A 24,144-nucleotide genomic window follows, 5' to 3' on the forward strand; every position below is an offset into this window, starting at 1 on the left:
TTGAGAATTACTTGATTTTTTTGGCAGAAGACAGAAAATAATCTTTCTAAAAGGACGCCTTAAATTTCCTGATTGATGACTATAACACATCTTAAAAATTAACAACCCTAGGCCACAGTGGGTCTACCTTTGAAGAGAAGCTTGTATCCCTTTTAAGCTCCAACGGCTTTAGGTTGCCACTATCTTCTTCTTTTGGTAACTTCAATGTTTTTTCTGGGCTTTGAGTTGGCTACATGTTTAACATAAAAAGAAAAAATCAAGACACAAATTTTATAAAAAGAAAATTTTAAGAAGCACGTGCACAATACAGTCAACACTCCCACCACTTAGCTACTGCTGTTCCCACTGTTCACAGCTGGACAAGATGTCACATAACTTCAGACTGAGTAATATTTTTGATAACTGAAGAGCAAAACCAGCTTTCCTCCAAGAAACAGAGCTTTTTCCACCGAGGTAATTTTAAAGTTACGCTGTGCTGATGACCTAGTATAGGAACGCTGAAGTAGATCTGCATTCCAAACAACAAACAGAAAGCATGGAAAGAAGTTCTTCAGCTGTAAAGAGAAGGAATCCCAAGTGGTGGGCGAGTATCCCCTTCCCCGGAGTCTGGATCTGCTGCTCACTTTTCCTCACTGTCCTTGCTTGCTGTGCTGACTGAACAAAGTCCCTGCTCCCCGTTGGCCCTGTGCTCTGACTGTGGTCTTAAGACAACTCTATTTTCTGACTCTGGAATCTTCCATGCAAGACTATATTATTAAACTGATCATATCTCTTTTCCTCTATTTTCTTGAAGAATCACAAAGCTGTCTTTCATCTTTTAAAATTAGATGTGGCTATAAATCCGCTCGTTCGCTTAAAGGGGACTCAGCACTTTCTTCTGTCTACGTTTTCCTAAAGTAAGGGAAACTCACAGAATGTCCACCATTGAAGCGGCCAGGCAACCTTCTTCCAGGCATCTTGGGTCTATTTGCAGTGAGATGTAACAAGTTCTCTGAGGAAGCTATATCATCAAAATTTACAGTATCTAAAATAAAAATAAGTATTACCAACTAAGAGAATTACTCCTTCTAAAAAGCAAAGAATAATATTTCTGGTTTCTTACACTAAAAAAAAGGCACCACTAAGTCAAAAAGCTCACACATTGATCAGTGCTTTATATATGCATTTGGAAAACAACACCCATGCTCTTTTAAAAAAAAAAAAAGTCAAGATCCTTTAAACCATGTAAGACCTGTTTCCAGCACAACGTTCCTACAGGAAGAATTCTGTACCACGAACTGTAGTAGAATAAAAGCTATGATTTGAAATTCTCACATTTTTAAAAACCTATTTAAGTTCTCAATTAATTACACCTTAGAGAAATTTTACATGTCCAATATTTTAAACTTTACACTATGGACTAATAAAAAATTTGAAGGACTATACTGTATCTGACATCCTATTGCTTTCTATGTATTCTTAATGTAAAGTGAACTTATGATTTAATTACATGAATATATACGAATGTTATAGTCAGGACTCAACCTATGACATAAGAATCATAAGCTAGTTTTACATCTAAGACAAGTAAGATAACAAGTGCTTCATAGATCACTAACATGTTTCTCTGCCATCAAAGGCTGGTTGCCCTTTGACCAAGTAATTTGTGTTTAAGGGTGTATAAGATATATATGGTAATTCATACCCTTTAAACAATGGTTTGTAAAGCAGCTAGAAAATCTTAAACAAGTTGTGATTCCTCTGAAGCTCAGATGTCTATACACAGCACTGAATCTTTTATAAATTCCTGATACTTCCCTGATTGGTCTAACTTCCTGTAGCTCAGATAAGAAACTAGGAATACTACCCACAGTCAAAATATCCCAATCTTCCAGAAGATTCCTTTCCCTTATTACAATTTGTCTGAGAGTTGTAAAACTTATCAGACACTTAAATGTCCAAATAAAATGATTTGCTGTTTCTTTATAAAAAACCTAAACGTACTCATTATGGTCAACCTCTTAAGTTTAATTCATCAAAATTTATATTCAAAGTAATCTACAGAATATTCATTTAAGAGATGGAAAACACAAGGTAAAAAGAGTCATCACTTTGGAAATGTTCACGGTATAACTACTTTACTATTAAGTTTTTAATAGGTTACTTTATGTGTTCTACCTTGGAAAAATACATCAAAACAGATGCTATGGTCTTTTGATAATTTTAATTATAAAATATAGCAAACTATAGAAAGAGATAAACAATATTAGTGGAAATGAATTACATAAACTAGATGGTCTGGTTTAAATGTTGCATATATCTCATTCTGTTTATAAATATATTAAGAAAAATAATTGGAATAGAAATATGTTAAACTGATAAATGTGCATTAGTGACCTATGGGAAAACTCTGAAAAGTAAAACCCTAATATTTTGACCAAAGAAATAATTTTCAAATGCATATTTAAGCAACTTGCAGGGAAAAAAGAGAAACAAAACAGAAAAATATGGAAGAAATTAAAATAAAATGAAACAGAAAGGGTAGATTGTTTTAAATGTAAGTTTATAAAGAACAGTATACTCATATAAAATGCCTTCATATGTCCAATTTAGGGTTACAACACCAAGACAACTTTACCAATTCTAAAACTCTCTCAGGTTCTCCGTTTATGATATCAAATAAAAGATAATAGTGCACATTTTAGATTTATGACATACCTGAGCCTTTGTAAGTGATGCAAGATTAATTAACAATGTATTGACACTGTGAAAATGGCATAAAGGCATCAACTCTAACAAGTACATCTGTCACTCTGACAGAAACTTACACTTCTGTATGTTCTAAGGAAGACAAAAACAGGCTTTTAAGAGCCAAGTGATACACCAATTGAAGGAGAAAATCTGATTTGTGTGATTGTCAATTTTTTGGAGATATAGTACCAAAGAGTATTTTTAAATTATAAGCAAGAAAGGTTTTTAAAAATGAACTTCAATTTATTTTAAAATGGAAAACCAAAAGGGTTAGAACAGACAAACAAACACGTACACTTTTAGCAGAGTTACAAAGAAAAAGATTGTGTGCACCACCTACTTATATTGAATATACTACTTTGATTTCTTTTATAAATTGTTATCTTACCAAAATGGAGAAGGGTAGGATAATTTCCTGACACGTAAGAAGGGAGGAAACATGGCAAACAGGCTAGGAAACAAAATCTGGAAAGAAAAGTCAAGGATAGGAATGTCTAGAAAAAAGACTAAACCAAAAAAATTATTTTACAAAGCAGGAAAAAAAGGAACAGTTGTAGATGAATAGAAGCATATCAATGTCTAGCAACCAAGGTTATCTGAACTTACACAAAATGTGTACTTTAGATTTATTCCTTTGTCTTTCAAAAATATTTCAATTACTATTAATTTCAATATACATTAAGATTTTTAAGCCACATTATATTACAATACCAAGACAGTTTCTAAAAGGACAGCTCATTACTGTAAAAGGCCAAGGGTGCAAACCAAAGTTCTAACATCTCATAAGATAGTTGTAACTAAACTAACACCATCTTCCAGTCAAGGACTAGTGTTTGCTGCATTACAGTAATTAAGGTGATTTTAATTTTATGACATTTTAAAATAAAAAAAAGTGCCAAACAGCAAACAGTATCTTTAAATTCTTCACTATAAATGTAATTCAATGCAATCTGTGACAACTCTCATTTTAGAGAGACAGAGACAGAGAGAGACAGAGACACTAATGAAGGTCTTCATGCTAGCTTTTGCTTCTTAAACATTAGTATTTTAGAAATATGACTGTTAACTGATAAATAATTGGTAATAAAATGAGATTTTCCTTAAAACTAATTTTTGATGAAGCATTTGAAAAAAGAACAAAATTAAAGCATAGGTACTAACAGCTCTAACATCTGTAGTGCTGATTCATATATATATATGATATGACCATACTGGTAAGGGAACTGAAATTATTTCATACCATGAAAATAAAACTAAAAAAACAAATATTCTAAGGAATGACTTTCTCTTATTTTTAAAGAACATCTATATTTATATATATATACAAACATCAATGTTTATATTATGAAAATATTTAAATTATGAAAATGAGGTAAAAAAAATCATGTGCTTCATAGATCAAAGCAGAAAAAGAATAAGATGGATTTAAAAACATGGAGGGGCTACAGAAACAAAACATTCACAGTATCCTCCACATCCGTTGTCCAGGAAGACAGAGGATAAAGAGGCTCATTGGATCACAAGTTAAGCAAGAAAAATGATCCGGGGGATAAACCTGCTTATTAAAGAAAAAACACAGTTTTAATGCCAAAGTCAGCATGGTTTTCAACTACAGTAGTTCATGTCAAACTATTTAAATGATAATGGACCTCTCAGTAAGGTTTTGTGTATGTTTAACATTCTCTTTTAAAGAGAGAGATATTTTATATGACTGTGGCTGTGTTGGTTATGTGCACATGAATACAGTGCTCAGGGAGGCCAGAAGAGGATTTCCTATCCCCAGAGTCTAGAATGACAAGGAGTTGTGAGCTGTCCGATGTGGATGCTGGGAACTCAACTCAGGTCTTCTGCAAGAGCAATTCTCTCTTAACCACTGAACCATCATCTCTTCATCCCCTAACTTTACATTTCCTGAGACTTAAAAACCAGGCTCTAGCCTAATGCCAAGCCCAAGTTGTACTCAACCAAAAATTCACAAGAGAGGTAGAATATTTATATATTATTAGAACAGATTTAACAATCCCCAAATTGAAAACGCTCAAAAAAACAAAAATCAAGCCTTTGAGTGGCAAACTCGATTCTATCAGTAGAAAATTTCACAGTTGGCCTCAAGGCACAGGCAGAAATCATAGTCAAAACAAATGTACACTAAAAAATTATCAAATTACCTTAAGAAAATACATTTAAAATTGTACACAGAGTATATGAAACTAATTTTGTTTGAAATAATGTTTGTAAGAAGCCATTTGCTGCCAGCCTTGACACCTTTATCCTAGCAAAGAACATGTGTCTAGCATGCTTCTAAGGATGTAACAACTGCTCAGTAAAGAATTTGTACTTAATTGCCAAAATTTGTAACTACTGAAGATAGAGAGTAAGTGTGGAACACCAAAGTTTGCCAAATTAAGTAAAAAGAATCAAAGACAGTTGCTAATTTCCTGACTTGTGACCATTTTAGCATCTCTATACTACTCTTTACTTACTAAAGAAAGAAAATAAAAAACCAAAAATTTAATTTTTCACACTCCATTCCACAAGATCTATTATATGAAGAGTAAACAACCACCACTGATATAAGACAAACATGTAGATTTTACTTTCCAACCAGTTTAAAATTCTTACATGAACTGTTTCTGTAAACATTAAAATAAAAAAAAAAACCTCTTAATAGATGTACATAAAGAGAGAGAAAAAGAAAGTGAAAACATGAAGGCTTGGAGAGATGGCTCAGCATTGAAAGCTGTACTGTCTTTAACACATGTCTTTAGCCCCAGCACTCTAAAGGTAGGTGGATCTATCTCTGTGAGGTCGAGGCCAGCCTGGTCTACATAGCAAGTTACAAGACAGTCAGGGCTACATAGAGAAACCCTGGCTCAATCAACAAAATAAGAGTGTGCGCTGCTCTTGGAGAAGACCAGTTTCATTCCCAGTACCCAGAGGAGGCAGCTCACACACTACCCCACAACTTCAGCCCCACGGGGCTCTGATTTGTCTCACTTCCGTGGGAACCTGAACCCACATACGCATGCACACACAAACACACATACATATATGTAACTGAAATTAAAAAAACAAGTCTTTTTTAAAAAGCTGAAGCTTTATTTTATCTAAAGTGTTTTGAAACTTCTACCTTAAAATCAAATACAACACGTAGTCAAGAGTCACACAAAGAAACATGAAAAGAAAATTCCACTCCTAAAAATAGCCATCAAATTTAAGACTTTTGTGATACAAGATCACAAAAATTGGGGCAATCTTAAAGATAATACAAACGGATGCTTTTATTTAAAACATTAAATTTGTATAAGTAGCTGGATTTTCTTCAACTCTTACTTTTGAAAACATATTTCTGGTTATATTTTGAGTAAACATAAAACATGAGCTGTGACAATTCTATCATTTTACTAACATCTATAGAAATAATGGCTATTTTAAAACATTTTGCCATTCTTTATTACTAGTAAATAAGGTCAATTTTTAGCAAGTAAGGCACAGTATGTTTTAGAGAACTTTTCTAAGCTATAATTAGCATCACAATTCCCAAATATTTGTAATGAATGTAGCATCATCCAGAGAAAGAAGGATGCAAATAGGACAAAGGGATTTACAAAATATTTAAAGCAAACAAGTCTCTGCATTGATGAACTGAAAAGACAGAAGAAAATTTTAAATTCAATACTATATTTTATAAAATTATGGCAAAAGGTCTAAGTGTAATTACCACTGAAGTTTAAATGTAAATATAAAATGTCAGCAATGAAGTCGAAGACTATTATGACACTAAACATTTATCCACATGCAAGGACTTCAGCACTCTCTTACTCATGATGTATACATTGATGTATCTGTACCTGTTTACAAATAAAATGGGGAAGCAGCATCTATTTCCTAGGGCTACAATAAAAATAAGGAAAAAAAATACATAAAAAGTCCTTTGAAAAATGTAACTAAAAAGGAATGCAAAATACTATACAAAATAACATGCATTACCATAAGGTAAAGACTACCTAACACTCTTAGCAGGTAGAACTTCACCAGGATGTCTGTGCTTCTAGCTTTCCACCTTCCAACTATACATGGACAATGCAAGATAGCAAAAAAGTCCTAAATCTTAAGAAACACTATTTAGCAAAAGTGAAGGTAGTTGAATAAAAAATGTTTTCCTGCGGATAACAAAAGTTTCTCCAAATGAAGATAAAAATTTAAGTTTTACAAAATATCAATTTTTGCTAGCACTGAAAGTCTGTCATCCTATTATCACATTTTTTAAAAGCATGCATGCAGGTGCAGATGGTGGCCAGAAGAGGGCCTCAGGTCACCTGGGGTTACAGACAGTTGTCATGTAGATTCAAGGAAACAAGCCTTTCCTTTGGAGGAGCAGCCAGTACTCATAACCATCATAATCATCTCTCTGGCCCCTTGTTTTCAAATATTTAACACCAAAATGCACTCAGCTCTGACTAATTTAGGAGATACTGTCATTTCATTATGAAGACATGAGGTACCAACGTGTCAATCTTGTTCATTTTTTGATCATCAGTAAGAAATCCTGGCTCAGACAGAATTATATTCTACCACCTTACTTTTCTACTCTAAGCTACAAAATTTTAAGTCTATTTCAACTAGTTGACATTATTTCATACACAAATTTCGAGTTTTTAAAATCCATTCTGACTCTTTTATTAAAAGCAGTATCTTGTCCATTTCAACTTACCTGTTTCTTTGGAATTTCTGACTATGAAAGCATCAAAGTCTACTGATTTTGGCCTGACTGGCAATTGTTCAGGGTCTAGCTTTGGTTTTGATACTGGCTCAGCTTCAATCTTTGAAGAAACTGTAGTAGAAACGTCTCCATTAATTCTTAAATGAGAAAACAAACATGCAAAAATTACTTGAAGGTAAAATAGTGACTTAATGACATTTAAGATTTTTGTGTAACATAATACTAATTTCCATCTGTTCTGTAAAACTATGCATGAACATAGACTTCTAATCCTAAAACTAATCACAACAAAATCAGAAATGCAAAAACAGTTTAAATGAATTCATTTATCCTGATGTAAGATTAACATTGAAAGAACTAACAGTCTACAAAGAAATAAATATATGGAAAATAGATACTTAAGCTTAAAAGGGCATCAGAGGCCTTCAGGTCAAAGTGAGTAATGAGCACCTAATTTTAAATCAGGTTAAAGCTTACTTGGCTGCTGGTGGTGGAGGAGGAACTGGTTTGTCTGGTCGCTTTGGGTACACTGTTCCAGGAGACTTCAATAAATTATTGGCTTTGGTAGGTGGAGTGGGCTTTTTGGGTGGGACTTGAGGAGCAGCTGGTTTAGAGGGTTTCTGTTCCAGCAGTGATTTTTCATCTGATGATTAAAAAATATTTAAATAGTCAAAACTATTTAGGTTTTTTTTTCCTGGCAAAGATCAATATTAACCTTCACATTGCATATGTGTATAAGCACACAGTTTGAAAGTTGCACTTTAACATGTCTAAGAATCTTCTTTTAAAAATTTCCCAGTGGAGCCAAAACTCATTAAAAAACCTAATTACAGATAATACATGCTTTTTGTCATGCTTCTGGCAACCTTGGTTTGCTATTAGGGGTGGTAACACTATTTTAGTGAAATAAATATTTCTTATTTGATAGAAAAATGCTTAAATAACAGTATTATAATGGTTTTATACCGCATTCATTAAAAACAACCTCACCAAAAGAAAGACAGCAAACACATCCTACAGAAAGCATATCCACTTCCTTATTTTCAAGTACGAAGCACAAATACTTAGCAGAACATCTGTGATTACACAACACAGATCCACATAGTAGTATGACAGTTAAAAAACAATAAACTTAGGACCAGCACTGAATGACTATTTGTCTTCAAAAATAATGCATATAAAAAAGCCTACAAGTGATTTTATGAAACTTCCTCTTAGTCAGAAGCTGGTAAATAATAAACCTGAATCAGTATCACAAGACACAGCACACCTTCTTTAAACAAATTTCACCTTAAAATAACAAAAAATATAAAATGTAGGGTCTGGAGAAAAGGCTCAGCAGTTAAGGGCACTGGCTGCTCTTGTAGAGGACCAGATACAGTTCCTAGCACTTACACAATAACTCGCTGTCTATGACTCCAGTTCCAGGGAACTAATGCCCTCTTCTGGCCTCCTTGGTACCAGCCATGCATACAGTACACATACATACATGTAGGCAAACACTTATTAAATCAAAACAAATAAGTTCTACCGTGTACAAATAGAGCTTGTTTTAAAAAAAGTAATCTGTCAAATTACTGATCATTATTCAGAAGTCTGTTGTTCTGTTTTTGCCAAAGACAAGGTGTCTCTATGTAGTTCTGGCTGTTCTGGAAACCACAATGTAAACCAAGATGTACTTGAGCTCAGACAGTCTTCTGCCTCTGCCACCCAAGTGCTGGAATTGTCAGCATGTGCCACCATGTCTGGCTAAAAGTCTATTTTTATATGGCCTCAAAATATAGCAATATATACCATCAGGAGAAAAATACAAAGCTTCCTATTTCTATTTCATAATCAAGTAGAGCCCTTTATAGGGCAACAGCTAGATAAATTTGAATCTCTAGAAAATACTGAAAAATATTTTAAGGAAATTGCATATAGGGCTCTTAGCTTAGCATAGCCCTCCCTCTAGTCCACTGCCATTCTTGGGCATCTTTCTCCTTTCTTAAGAAACTGCCCTATCCTATTTCTAACCATGTGTTCCCGATGCAATCCTTTGCCCTGAGACACAGGAACCTGGAACTGGTTGCTCTATGAACTCCGATCTGCAGCTCTGTCTAAGCATGTTTGCCCTGTAACTATGGCCTTCCTCACTGTTCCTCTGACATCCACATCTAACTTAACCGGCATGACTTACTCTCCACCTCCCCTCTTCCTGGCAGCTGTCAAGATTCGTATCATACAGGCAAAGCCTCACAGTAATTCCAAAGCAAATCTCCAACTGCTCCTTTTGTGCAGAACCCCATAATACTCTGGCACTCTGCACAACTGACTTAGCACCCCACCCTAAAGGTCTACTCTGTGCCTTCAACTCTGCAAAAGCATCAGGTTCTGTCTGACTTTTTTCCTACAGCATATAACATGCCTTTAGGACAGGCTAAGAAGCTAAACAAAACTCAAAACATCACAAACCTAAATGTGAAGAAAAAATATATAATTTCCTACAATATAACACAGAAAAGATCAAAATGGTTTTGAATATGACAACTTGAACCAACGGTGATAAGGTGAGAACCAACTCTCAAAAGTTGTCTTCAAATCACATGTACAACGCTAGCACTGACATACAAATCATATATACATACATAATAATTTCCTTAAAAAATTTAAAACTTTAGTAAAATAAAATAAATAAAATTTCTGTTCTATAAGAGAAATAAGACACAATGGAAAAAGAAGTGTAATATGTAATAAAGGGTAGCTACTGAATAAACAAAGAACTCTTAAACTCAGTAAAAAATGTTTTTTGACAAAATACATGGTGTCTAGGAAAAACTTCCCAAGTTCATGTACAAGATTAAAAAAATACCTAGTAATCTCCATAGTTAAATTCTTAAAATTTTTCTAATTTTCATCAAGTACCTAGTTTTTTATACATGATATGAAACAGATACTACATCTTACTGAGGAATTCATTTACTTTTTTTGTTTGTTTTTGGTTTTTCGAGACAGTGTCTCTGTAGTTTTGGAACCTGTCCTGGAACTAGCTCTTGTAGACCAGGCTGGCCCTGAACTCACAGAGATCTGCCTGCAGCCTGCCTCTGCCTCCTGAGTGCTGGGATTAAAGGCACGCACCACCACCGCCCAGCCTTCATTTGCTTTTTTAATGAATATAATTATCTGTATGATGAAAGATTTAATTTTATATCAGTTTTATATAATATGCATTCCTAGAAAGCTCTTAGTACTGAAAGTACTTAACAAGTACATTAAGACCATGTAAATGGCCAGGCAATGGTGGCGCACGCCTTTAATCCCAGCACTCCGGAGACAGAGGCAGGTGGAGCTCTGTGAGTTCGAGGCCAGCCTGGTCTACAAGAGCTAGTTCCAGGACAGGAACCAAAAAGCTACGGAGAAACCCTGTCTCGAAAATCCAAAAGAAAAAAAAAAAAGACCGTGTACATGATCTATCGTGATCATGTTTCTTTAAGACACAATCAAAGAAAGAATTTGCTGGGTAAGGGAGGAATCGGCCTTACCTTTTTCTTCAGACTTTAGAGGGAAAGCTTTCTTCTCTGCAGCTAACAGGTCAGGCTTTGGAGCTGGTGGTAGGGAAGAAAGTGAATAACTTTTAAAAATAATACACGAGAAAAGAACAAAAAGATGGTCATTTCTGGTACTCAATTAAACATCAGAATTCAAATTAATTTCTTCATCTGTACTTGGATTAACATGAAAAACCATTAACATTCCTTGATTTGGCATTTTTATCTTATGAATGCATCTATACTCATAAGATTACACTTTGAGTTGCAAAGCCATATAATAGGGATGGCATGATCGTAACACACCTGAAATTGCAGCACTCAGGAGGCGGAGGCCGATCATAAGTTTGTGGCTAACATGAGCTATCTAGTTAGCTCAGGTTTCCCCTTCAGCTACACTGTGAGATCCTGGTCTCAAGAAACCAAAAGCAAAAACCCAAAGCAAAAGAAATGCACAATACCTCCAAAGTATATTTAGGAATACTTTGTGTAAAGAAGCATTTGTTCAAAAACTATGAATAAAAAAGTAGAGTATGAAGAAAGGTGTCATGGCACATACCTCTAAACCCAGCATTGGAGAGGCTATGGCAGGCAGGTCTCTCTGAGTTAAGTCAGCCTGGCCTACATAATGAATTCTACACTAGCCAGATCTACATATTGAGACCCTGCCTCAAAACAAATAAATTAATCAATTAATTATCAAGAAAGACAAAGTAGAGTAGAGGAGGGACTGATGGCTCAGCAGTTAAGTGCACTAGCTGTTCCTCCCGAAGACCCAGGTTCAATACTCCCACATATGTGGCAAGCTCTTTCAACTATCTTTAACTCCAAACATAGGGTGGATCTGGTGCCCCCTCTGGCATCCATAAGCACTGTATGCACATGGTACCCAGACATGCATGCCAGAAAAAAAAAATACATAAAATTTAAAAGAATAAGTAGAATATATAATTCAGCCAAGTCATTTTAAAATAGGTTTAAACCTGATAATTTGTATTAATTCATTATTCCTATTACTGAAGTATTCAAATTATCCCAAAGATCCTTATTTTATTTTTGGAGACAAGTTCTAACTATACAGCCCAGGCTGGCCTTGAACTTAGAATCCTAAAGGGGCTGGGTTTACAGATATGTACCACCATGCCTAAGTAGGATCCTTATTTTATATAATTTGTTATGAAGAATAATGCATGTGAACATTTAATTTTGCATAGATCTAAAATGCCTTAATACTAACTTTAATTGGTTTTGCTAATAATAAAATTCAATGGTTTACATTAAACCTTATTATTTTGTAATTTAAAAATATGAAAAGTAATCAACTAAACAATGCATTTTTTTTTTTTACGAACCTGGACCCTTTACAGGAGGAGGTGGTTTCTTTGGTTTCTGAAGGGAAAAAAGTGAAAACTGATTAGTTATTTAGAGTAAAGATAAATTAATATAAATTACATTGTTTCTCATCTCATGCTTGCCAAGAATATAAAATATTAAGAACCTAACAACTAGGAAAAGTCTCTGAAAAAAATATTATTACAACAAACAGATTCCTGGATCAAAAGCTAGTCAAATACTTTTTTAAAAAAAGAATTAATCAGGTAAAAACAAAGAATCTTGGTGAGCAAAATTTTTTCATCTTCATCTAATTAGTCTTAGATTTCCAAACAAAAATTTGCCCCTTCTTCCCAGCTCAGGGACAGAGGACAGAAGGTAAGAGCTTGTGCCCACTGGTGCACTAGTGGCAGGACTGTATGGAGGAACCAAGCACCTTCTGCTTAGATTTCTGTCTGCTCTACCAGAGGGACTCGTGCCTAATACACATGGAGTGGGAGGTCATAGGCCCCAGAGGGGAAACTACTACTAACATTTTCTATATGGATATGATATAAAACTGTCCTGTAAATATTTCTATTTGTACTCATAGAGTAGTGTTCTCTGCCTTAAAACAGAGTGGCTTCTGCTTTCAGCAAGTCATAGATAATGCAGAGACTCATAACAGGATAAAGTGCCAAGAATAAACTACTTTTCAACACTCTGAGTTGGCCATGTATATCATACCCACAAAGGAGGCTCAGAAATACCAAAGAAGTATGTGCAGAAAGAATGAACATAAGAGACAAGAGGTGGGAAGGGCATCTGTGGAGAGCTGGCTTTTGGATATGAGGAGGGTATCATCCATGACCTCTACCTAGGACTGAGCCCATCAGCATCGCACCCATCATGCCCCACTCCCACTGAGGAGCAGCTACAGGCAGTAATGGTTCCTAGGTGTGAGGTATCATTCTTCTGTGGTGGAGCCACTGGTAATTTGCCCTTCCTCAAGGCTAAAGCAAATAAACTCCCATCCACAGTCAATTGCAATTAAATACAGTTGGTTAAAAACAAAAATGAAAATAAAAGGACTTCTTGGGATGGAAAAGGATTTGCTGAGAAGAAGGATGTGATAAAAGAGGATAATAAGGGGGAGTATTATCAATATTTACATGTAGAAAACAGGAAAGAATAAGTTAATAAAAACTTAAAGTACATATTAAAAATAAAAGAGTAATGATAAACCTAGCTATCATTCTTAAGTCTAAAGAACTCCCATAGACAGTTAAACGCAAAGGCCTCCTTTCCCCTCATTTTCTAAGCTTTTAATTCACTTTTAAGACTTAATTTAATGTCTTAAAAAGTTTCTAACATTTTTAATTGTGTTGCTCCAAATAACAAATAACTAGTAAGTTATACAATAAAAGCAGGAAAAATGCTCATTAAAGAAAGAATATAACTGGAAGGTGAACCAAAACTGAATGCAATATAGCAAAGGAAAGAACTCAGATAGCCTAAGCTTCTGTAATATGATTGCCAATAATTTACTTGATTAAAGACTACAAAGATTAGCATGCTCTGCATCGGCCTGAAATGAAGATGACAGCCTATTTTGCTGTGTACACCTAACTGTTTTGCCTTCTAATTGGTAAGCTCAAGTAACCTTGCATGTGGAGAAAGTGTCAAGGCACGAAAAGGCAAAAAGATCTAACACTAATGAATGATTAGTTTTCTCTTGAGAATTCATACAGAAATATTACATGTCTAAGGAGGCAAGCACCCAGCTTCACAATACCATACAATAAACTGACACTTTTCATTAACATTAAATCTCATTCAGAAAATTAAGAATCTATTCAACTTATATAAACCCAACATTTTTGTGACTCAAAAGGTAAAGAAGGCACAGCTGGTTTTCAGTATATAGAGAGCCAATATCAAGAACAAAATACAAGACTGAAATAAAATGTTTCACAGCAAACCAAATTTTACTTAAATGCACAATTTTATGAAATTTGTTCAGCAATATAAAAACTCTATTTTTGAAAAACCATCTGCAAACGTTAAAGTACCATCATCATTAAAAAGCAAATAGACTCTTACTGGAAAGTCTTTATCTAGTTCACTTATCAGAACAGCGAAGTTGTCTGGAAACACTCCTTCTTTGCCATTAAGCTCACCCTTCCACCAGCCTGGTTCTCCAGTGTCCTAAAACACAAACCAAGCAGTTATACTAATGTATCACATTTTCCACATTTTCTTTTCTTTTTTTCCTCTTTTGCAGTGGTTGGGGGGGAGGGGAAGCTAACCAGGTAGCAAAGGCTGCCTCAAATTGAATATCCTCCTGCCCCTAGCTCTGCAGACACACGCTAGTAGTTTTTAAATAAGGTGAAGTTCACAAGAAGCTAGGATGACTTCTATTATCTTTAAAGGAAATGGACTGTGGTAGGCAGTCTTCCCAGAAAAACTATTCCCTGCATACTACTTTTAGTGGTAGTTAGAAATTGGGCTTAATACCTAGGTGTGGTGGCACACACCCTTAAATCCCAACTCAGGAGGCTGCTGCTTACAAATCTCTGTGAGAATGAGGCCAACCTGGCCTACACGCCAAGTTCCGTGCTAGTCAGAGTGAGACCCTGACAAAAAAATTTAAAATCAAAACAATTTTAAAATGTTCTCACGGGGACAGGGGTGGTAGAGAAGAGACAAATACAATAGGTAAGAAGAAACGGGAAAAATATAAGAATTCCTAAACTTTTACTATCTTAACATTTTATATGCAACACTAAACATCACTTATGCAGCTTCAGAAATTAGCACTTCTAATGATCAACTGCATAAAGTATTAAATTTTATCAATATATGATATTATGAATATTAAGAATTATATACGGGGGTGATGTTAAATGTGTGGACTACAGATTTTTATCATGTAGGTAGGTAGTTAAGCGAGATGTTGAACATATTCCTTTCATTAACCTTTTTGCTATCTTTTTGGATTTATAATTTATACACTTTAAATGTACACAATAAAATGTATTACTAAAAAAGGATCACATACACTAACCCAAATGTTAACAGTTAACTTAAAACAATAAGAACTTCAAAACAAAATACTCCACAAGGCTATAGCAAAAGTAAATACTTATTATTCTCTCATAAGTAATTATTACTATACCATTCTGCCCAGACCTAAAACCCAGGAGGTTTCATTTTTGTTTTGGGGGCAGGGGGTTCTTGTTGCCTTAGAATTTATCCTAATTTATACAATCATTTTGTTCTTTAAAATAGGTGTACCAAGGTCGGTGAGATGGCTCAGCAGGGAGGGGTGCCTGCCATCAAGTCTGATAACCTAAGTTCAAACCCTAGGACCCACAATTAGGGCAGAGAGAGAAAACCAACTCCTATAAGCTGTTCTCGGACCATTTCCCACAGCAAGTCGAGTTTCATGAATGACATCTTACTTACTAATGAACATTTAGGATGTCCAATTCTTAGTTAATAAAGGAATAAAAATAAGCAATGTAATCACTGGTCATTTCTTTCTTTTTTTCCTTTTTAAGATTTGTTTGAATATTTTGCCTACATGTATGTGGGGGGGGGGGGGGGGGGCTGTGAGTGTGTGTGTGTGCCTGATGCCTGCAGAAGTCAAAAGCAGGTGTCTGGTCCCCTGAAGTAGATGTACAATGACTCTAAGCAACCATGTGGGCACTGAAAACTGAACCCTGGTTCTCTGCAAGAACAGCAAATGCTCTTAGCTACTAAGCCATCTCTCTAGACCCTATCACTGATTTTTAGTATATAAATTATAAGCAATACAAACAATAAAACTTTAAAAGAGCTTGTATTTATGTTCCCAGAACCCAAAATCAAGATAAATCCCAACCCATCTGAAGCTAATATTCTATAGGCACTAAAAGAATTTTGAAAGATATTTCTATGAATGACGATTCACAAAAAAAAAAAAAAAACCTTACCTTACTGATCAAATAGATTATCTCCCCTTCTTTAAAAGTAAGTTCATCTTCATTGGTTCCTTCATAAGCAAATAATGTTCTACAATATTCCTTAACTGAAATAAGGAATATAAATAATATGAATATATAATGTGACTTATACAAGTTGATTAATACAGCAGATACTTATTAAGCCTCTATGTAAAATAATATACTCATTAAGCTATTAAAAGTTAAACTATTAAAAAAAAAAAGTTAAACTATTAATTTTAAAACTTATACTCAATGGTAAGAAAAGTTTACCTGTCATTCAAATAATACTCAGTATCTGAGATGTACAAAATACAGTTTTAACTTCCGAGATTCTTAAATGAACACAGCACTCCAGAATGCTCAACCTTGTGTGTTTTTATCCAGGAGGATTTACTATTCTGGAAATGACTACAGTGTGACCAGTCCCTCTAGTGAGTTAGCACTATGACGCATATCTATACCAGAGTGGTTTGCTGCAGAGCTTACCTTTACTCTTACCATCGGTGTCTGGTTTTGTCACCTCCACACTCTGGGTTCTGGATCCCAGTGGCTGCAGAATTGAGGGCTAGAAGAGAAAAGAACACTATCAACTAGCTTGAGCTAAAATAAAAATAATGGTTTTAATTAATATTTTTACTTTTCAGGCTCAAGAGACAGCTCAGTGTTTAAGAGCACTAGCTGATCTTCCAGAGGACCCAGGTTCAATTCCCAGCACCTACATGGTGGTTCATAACCATCTGTAACTCCAGAATCAGGAGATCGTAGCCCCTTTCTAGCCTCTGAAGGTACTAAGCATGTATTTGGTACAGATATACATGAGAGCAAAACACTCAAACACATAAAACAAAAATAAGTAAGTCTAAAAGAAGATTGTTTAAGATTTTACTTTAGCTTGTAAATTATGCGTCTATATAAGTATCCGTAAGGTGGGAATGTTCACATGAATTCAGCTGCCCAGAGGACAAAAGATGGTGTTGATCTCTGGAGCTGAAGTTACAGGTGGTTTTAAGTCACCTGACATGTATACTGGGAACTGAACTGTGGTCCTCTATATGATCAATATGTATTGTTAACTACTAGCCCATTTCTCCAGCCCAATAATAATAGATGTTAAACCAAGTTTTCCTTTACACTTCCCCAGTCCTCTATAATGGTACTTATAGTTAGGTTTAGTAATCTAACTAAAGATTCAGCAATAGAAAATTAACAATCTAAAAATTTCCTCAAAACATGTATGACTGTTTTATCTGCATTTACATCAGAGCACCAAGTGTATGCAGTGTCCATGGAGGCCAGAAGAGGGCAGTAGATCCCATGGGACTGGAGTTACAGAGGGCTGGGAGTCACTATGCAAGTTTAACTAGGAATCTAACCCAGGTCCTCTGGAAGCCATCTTTCCAGACCCAATAGCCATTAATTTTTTTAAATTATTTTATCTATCTATCTATTTATTTTGGTTTTTCGAGACAGGGTTTCTCTGTGTTGCAGCCCTGGCTATTCTGGAACTTGCTTTGTAGACCAGGCTAACCTTGAACTCACAGAGACCAGCCTGCCTCTGCCTCCTGAGGGCTGGCTTATAACCACTAATTTTTAAAACTATCTTAAAATAATAAATACTCAGGTATCCACTATCTATTTAATAATAGAAATTCTAAAATAAATAAAATAACCACTTTATATAGACTGAAACGTAATCCTTACAAATTTCGGTATCAAGTAGGGATTGTCATTCTTCTTTTTTATATTAGGAAGCAGTTAACCCATCAAAGCAGTGATTTTAGTCCTGGAGCCCAGATCTGAATCTACAAAAATGGATACTTAACAACACCAAGCCTTAAAACTGGAGGGGAACTTTTCAATTTATTTTATTTATGCATTATTTGAGAATTTCTTACATGTGTATACTGTAGCTTTGGGTTTCGTATGAGTATTGCATCTACACCACTCCTACCCCACCCAAACCCTGAAATACGAGAGAAATTTAAAAACTTTACACTTCATTACTATCTGAATGAAAATATCTAGGTACTGTTACAACTCTTACATAGACTACTTAGACATTTCTCCATAGAGTATGGTCCTACACCACCTTCAATGTGTGCTTCCTTGAGTTCTCTACCCAAATAGAGCAGCACATATGACATTAGAATTTAATGGTTGAAAATACGAATACACGAATACACTGATAACTAACCTACAATACGTTTATGTGTCTTCCAAAAAACTCACTTTAATTTCTCACAGTTTTAACCATACCTTTCAATACGGTATCACCTAAAACATAACAAGTGCTCCCTACTTTATTAAATAATGTTACTTTGAGACTACTCTCACTAATAACTGCATAGCAGACGTTATGAATTATGACTGGCAGAATACTAATGCAATGTCATTAATCAAAAAGTTATTCAGTACCATCCCACACTTTTAGAGCTCAAAGGGACCTCAAAAGCAAAAAGCTGTAGAACACCATTTCACAAAACTGAGACTCTAATCCATTAATTCATTATACCCTATAATCTTCTTTGGGGGGAGGGGGGGTTACAGCATTCCACTATGGAGCCCTGACTGCCCTGGAAATTGAGATGTAGACCAGACAGGCCTCAAATTCAGAGATTCATCTGCCTCTACCTCAGATGCTAGGATTTAAAGACATATGCCATCATACTAAAATCTTAATGCCAAGAGTCTCAGAGGTAGGAAAGGGCAAGGCAGGAAGCAGAGATGCTCTTTCCTAAATCCAACTCACAATTAAATAGGAAAATATGCAGGAACCTGGCAGAGAAGAAGACCACCATCTTGGGAGAAATAACAACGTATTACACCAACCAAATGAGATGTGGCTGAATTGGGTAAATAATGAAATATTTTAAATTTTTAAGAGATAAGGAGATATAAATGAGAGCTATAGGTCCTAGAGAGATGGCACAGCTGATAAGAGCACTTACTGCTCTTAAAGAAGACCCAGGTTTGGTTCCCAACACCCACGCAGAAGCTCAGTCAAGCACATGTAACTCCACTTTCAGAGGACCCAGATCCCTCTTCTGATATTCTCAGGCTGAAGTGTGCATATCACATATACACATAAACACATACGTGCACACATATAAACATAAAATAAAGCTATTTTTTAAAATGAGAATTATAGGGATGAAGTTCCTTTCTTCTGAAGTACTTGCTCAGTCAGTATCTCCAAAATACAAACACTGGGAACCAAAACTTCCAAAGAAAGGCTCAAGATTGCAATTATTTCCTCCCAAAACAAAAACTTAAAGGCTTACTTTTTAGCTTTTTATTAGATTTTATAAATTATGGATTGTTCACTTGATTTCATTTGAAAATGCTAGTAAAATGCTAATAAAATTATCTATTTGAGGTTAGTAAACTTAGCTACTGTTGAGAATCCAGAGAAAAGTTATGTAGCACTTAAGTAATTGAACATTTTATTTAGAATTCACTTTAAATAGTTCATTTTTAGGTATTTATTAAATTAAAAGAAAAGTAACAAATCTTTATCTTTAAAAAGCAAAACAAAAGCCGGGTGGTGGCGGCGCACGCCTTTAATCCTAGCACTCGGGAGGCAGAGGCAAGCAGATCTCTGTGAGTTCGAGACCAGCCTGGTCTACAAGAGCTAGTTCCAGGACAGGCTCCAAAACCACAGAGAAACCCTGTCTCAAAAAACCAAAAAAAAAAAAAAAAGCAAAACAAAAATATTTCCCTTTTATATTTACACTATAATAACTAAAGGACACTGAGGTTGCCACTAAGGAAAGTCTGTCTTGGATTTACCAATTAATAAGCACCCTAATAAAATTATTAGCCATTACAAATTATAAGAAGTTTCCCACAAGCTTCCCATTCATAAACCCCCATGACCCTCAAAATTAATTAAAAGACTTTCACTCTTTTATAACTTAAAAAAAAAATCTTTAGTGATGCGGAGTGAGCTACCAGGAGGATCTTGAGGTCCAGGCTAGCCTGGGCTACATAAAGAATCTTATCTCAAAAAAGCATACAAACAAAAAGCCAATACCCTCACCCCCAAAATACTAAATTAAACAATGAATGAAATTAATCTAAGTTAAATGCATTATTACTACCTGTGATTGGTTAACTGTGATTACCTGTTATGGTTAACTGTGACTACCTGTGACGGTTAACTGTGATTACCTGTGATGGTTAGTTCTTGTCAACCAGACACAAACTACCATCACCTAAGAGGGAAGCTCAACTGAGGAATTGCTTCCACCAGCCTGGCCTGTGGGTCATGTCTGTGAAACATCTTCTTGATTGCTGACTGATGTGAGAAGGACCAGGCCAACTGAGCAAGCCAGTAAGCTGCTTTACCTCATGGTTCCTGCTTCTATTCCTGCTTGAGTCCTGCTGATTTCCCTCAATAATTGACTGCTTGGACATGTGAGCCAACCAACACTTTCCTCCTTCCAAGTCAGTTTTGGTCAGTGTGAATTATAGTAATAAGAACCAAACTAGTACAATACCTTTTCTGGTTTTTTCTCTTCTGTTTCACTACTGGATGTTCTTGTCCTAAGTTTCACAGAGCCTTCTTTAAAAATATCTCCAAATCCAACTCCTCGGAAAACTTTCTTTGGCTGGGTAACTGATCCAGGATCACTCCCATTTCCCGGAGACAGTAATGGTGAGGTAGGGCCAGTCAAAGCTATTTCTAAAAGAATAATTTTGTTTATGAAGAATGACACTCAAAATTTCAAAACTCTTTACAACACTTTCTACAATACCTGTATCTTATACTTTGCAAAAAAAAAAAATCCAGAAAGATAAACAACACAGTGCTCAAATGTACTTTGATTTTTGTTGCTATGTTGAATAAAATAACTATTCTAACTCTATTTAATTTTATGACTAACAAATTCAGAAAACAAAAGATTCTTAGCAAGATACTACTACTTAGATATGGTTTGTCTCCTAATGGTACAAAGAGGTGATGGAACACTTAAGAGGTGACACCAGGAGATGACTGATTCATCACCACCTGGGAAGAACTAACACCACGTCATGGTTTGCAGGCAGGAGTGCATTAGATTGTGAAAGAGCATTTTGCTGTGAAGAAGCTTCATGGAGGTATTTCTTTTCCTGTAGGATCCTTTGATGTTAATATAACCATCCTATCCTAAAATCTAGTATGTCTTACACAGAACATCAGGTTCTATCTTTCTTATAACCTGATAAGAGTTATAAGAGACCTTGATAGTATACTTACCAGTCTGGCAATCTTGTCCATTCAATTTTCAGACCATTTATATTTAATATAATTAATAATATTTAAATCCATTAGCTTGCTACTCATTTTTTATTTACACATTTTTTTACTCCTCTCTTGTCTTGGTTTGTTCCACTACTTATTAGCATCTCATCTTAATAGCTCATTAAATACACCTCTGCTCCAGCTCGAATGTATAATCATTGAATATATATATATATATATATATATATATATATATATATATATATATATATACCGTAAAATCTGTTTCCCTTTTTTTCACTAAATTTGTACAACAAAAACTACTTCATGTATACCTCCACGTAGTAACATAAAACAATTCTTAAAATCTGAAATGTGATCCTTTGTTGAAAAGTTACCAAAAAAATCATGAATTATACTGGGTATTAATGAAAAGTAATACAACAGAGACACCTGATGAAAACACAACATTCAATAGAAACAATCCAGTTTACCATTAATCTTACAACACCAGTCTAGAAGCTTTTAAAGACGGCTCCACATTTCCCTGTGTTTATGTATATACATGTGAAGAAAGGAAGAGAAGGAGGGAGAAAGAGAGGAAGGGAGATTATCTTGATTATCTTTACTTGGATAGTCCCATATTCCCTAGGAGGGCTCTAACTCAACATCTCTAAAGTAAATTCACCATCTCTCCCAAATTAAACCTAGCTCCTGACAACAAACAGTATCTGCACTAACCCAAAGACTAGCCGGTAATCTCTGACAACTCTTCTTCAGTCAATCTCCATATCCCATCATAACTAAGTCCTAAATGATACAAAACCGATGGAGCTCTCCCATTCTACCCATGTCTCTCCACCACCACAGCATTCTTCTATTCTACCTAAATTAACACAACACTCTCAGCTGGGCCTGCCAGCCAGTCATCTTCAAAGCACTCTCCACATGCAACCAAAAGAATCCAGCTTAAAAAAAAATTGATCATGTTATTCCCCTTCATACATTCTCTGTGATTTGGTGGTTTTAGTGTCTTATGCCTGACGTTGCTCCATCCTTAACACTTACCACCTTCAACTATATAATCCAAAATCTCTCTGAAATGACTGTCTTCCAGGTCTTGAAAACCTATGGCCTTTCTTCACTCTTCAAGTTTGCTGAGGCACTGGCCTATTGATTTGAGATCTCAACACATGACTTCTGCAAAAGGTGTTTTCCTCCTTTAGGTACATCTATAGTACTCAGAAGTTCCTTGTGACATATTTCTCATGTCAAATTACATTAACTTTTACCCACTTAATAAAGTCTTTTCTTTTTGAATGTAACAAAAGCTTCAAAGTTGGGGGGCTGCTTGTTATTCACCACTGAATCCCCAGAATCTAAGCACAGTATGCTGGACAACAAACACTCAACATACTAAAAGTAAACAAACTACAGATGCTAAGAGAATAGCAGTTTTTATATGTGGGCTTCCTTTCAGTCTGTAACTATTACATTGCAGACTTAATGACAAGCCTCCACTGAAATGTAAATGAGCTCTCATGTCACTACTCAGCACTCTCAGTCATGACTTGGAAATCAGAGTCCAACAGGCAAACCACAGGGCTGCAATACTAAGAAATGCCTAGTACCTAATTTCCTGTTCATGTCTTCTACACATTAAGAAGTATAAAAGAAATCATCAGCATCCCAACTATGATTTACTACTCACTGGATAAACCAGGTGTCCTATTTCATCTCCCTTAGTAAGAGTGACATCAATACCCTCCAAAGTTAAGGGTTTCACTTTCTAAACTGGCTGAAAATTCTCTGTATACCAAAAAGTACTATTCTTTCATTCATTGACTATCGACATGTCACACTATTCCACAAAATAGGCATTTGGCAGTGAACAAAATTTATATATTCTAATAAGTTACAGGCTGTTGTGAGCTGTCCAACGTGCATGCTGGGAAACCAACTGCTCTGCAATAGCAGTATGTACTCTTAACTGCAGAGCCATGTCTCCAACCTCAAGTCTATGAAAGTTTTAATTATTATTTGGATTTATTTTCTCTAAAAGTCTCTTATCATTCAGTTCACTAAAGCTCAGAATCCATTCTCTGCATTAACAGCTTTCATTTCACTTCAAATCATTTGCACATCTGTATATAAAACACTAAAAGTACTGACAAAAGTCAAAGAAAGTAATAGCTCAAAACAATGCACTGCCCTGCAACTGCATATAATACCTTTTTGATAAAATCATTACAAATTAATTAATTGCAAATTAATTACAGAAAGGCAAAGATAGCATATATTCACTGTCACTACTCACATAAAGAAGAAACACACACACACACACACACCTTGGCATTATACTGACTCTAAAAGAAAAGAAAAAGTAACTGGCATCTTACAGGTTATAGACTAACCCTTAAAATCAGTAACATACATAACCAAAAATAGCTATGTATTACTTATCCTCACTAAATGTACAATCCTACCTACACTTCAAAATTTAAGTAGTATTTTAAAGCAACTTTCCTAAATACCACAACAGTGTTTTTTTTAAAAATAGTATTAATTTATAATTAGCTTGTGTTAACATTTCCTCAACTAAATCCTTAAATGATGAGAATATTAAGATGAATTTCTGTC

General features: G+C 35.1%; 1 protein-coding gene across 1 annotated transcript in view; it reads right to left on the reverse strand.

The window, feature by feature from the left end:
* The window catches only part of Cd2ap (CD2 associated protein), a 79,490-nt gene that overhangs the window by 10,923 nt on the left and 44,423 nt on the right, over positions 1 to 24,144 (reverse strand). The window contains exons 6-15 of the mRNA XM_075980661.1: positions 20,780 to 20,964; positions 16,767 to 16,845; positions 16,269 to 16,363; positions 14,395 to 14,499; positions 12,333 to 12,369; positions 10,975 to 11,037; positions 7,931 to 8,096; positions 7,445 to 7,590; positions 912 to 1,024; positions 128 to 229 (exon numbers count right to left, since the gene is read on the reverse strand). Of these exons, the coding sequence (XP_075836776.1) occupies positions 128 to 229; positions 912 to 1,024; positions 7,445 to 7,590; positions 7,931 to 8,096; positions 10,975 to 11,037; positions 12,333 to 12,369; positions 14,395 to 14,499; positions 16,269 to 16,363; positions 16,767 to 16,845; positions 20,780 to 20,964 (1,091 nt within the window). The remainder of the gene's footprint in view (positions 1 to 127; positions 230 to 911; positions 1,025 to 7,444; positions 7,591 to 7,930; positions 8,097 to 10,974; positions 11,038 to 12,332; positions 12,370 to 14,394; positions 14,500 to 16,268; positions 16,364 to 16,766; positions 16,846 to 20,779; positions 20,965 to 24,144) is intronic.

The sequence above is a fragment of the Microtus pennsylvanicus genome, chromosome 7, assembly GCF_037038515.1.
Source record: "Microtus pennsylvanicus isolate mMicPen1 chromosome 7, mMicPen1.hap1, whole genome shotgun sequence".
Taxonomy (NCBI): domain Eukaryota; kingdom Metazoa; phylum Chordata; class Mammalia; order Rodentia; family Cricetidae; genus Microtus; species Microtus pennsylvanicus.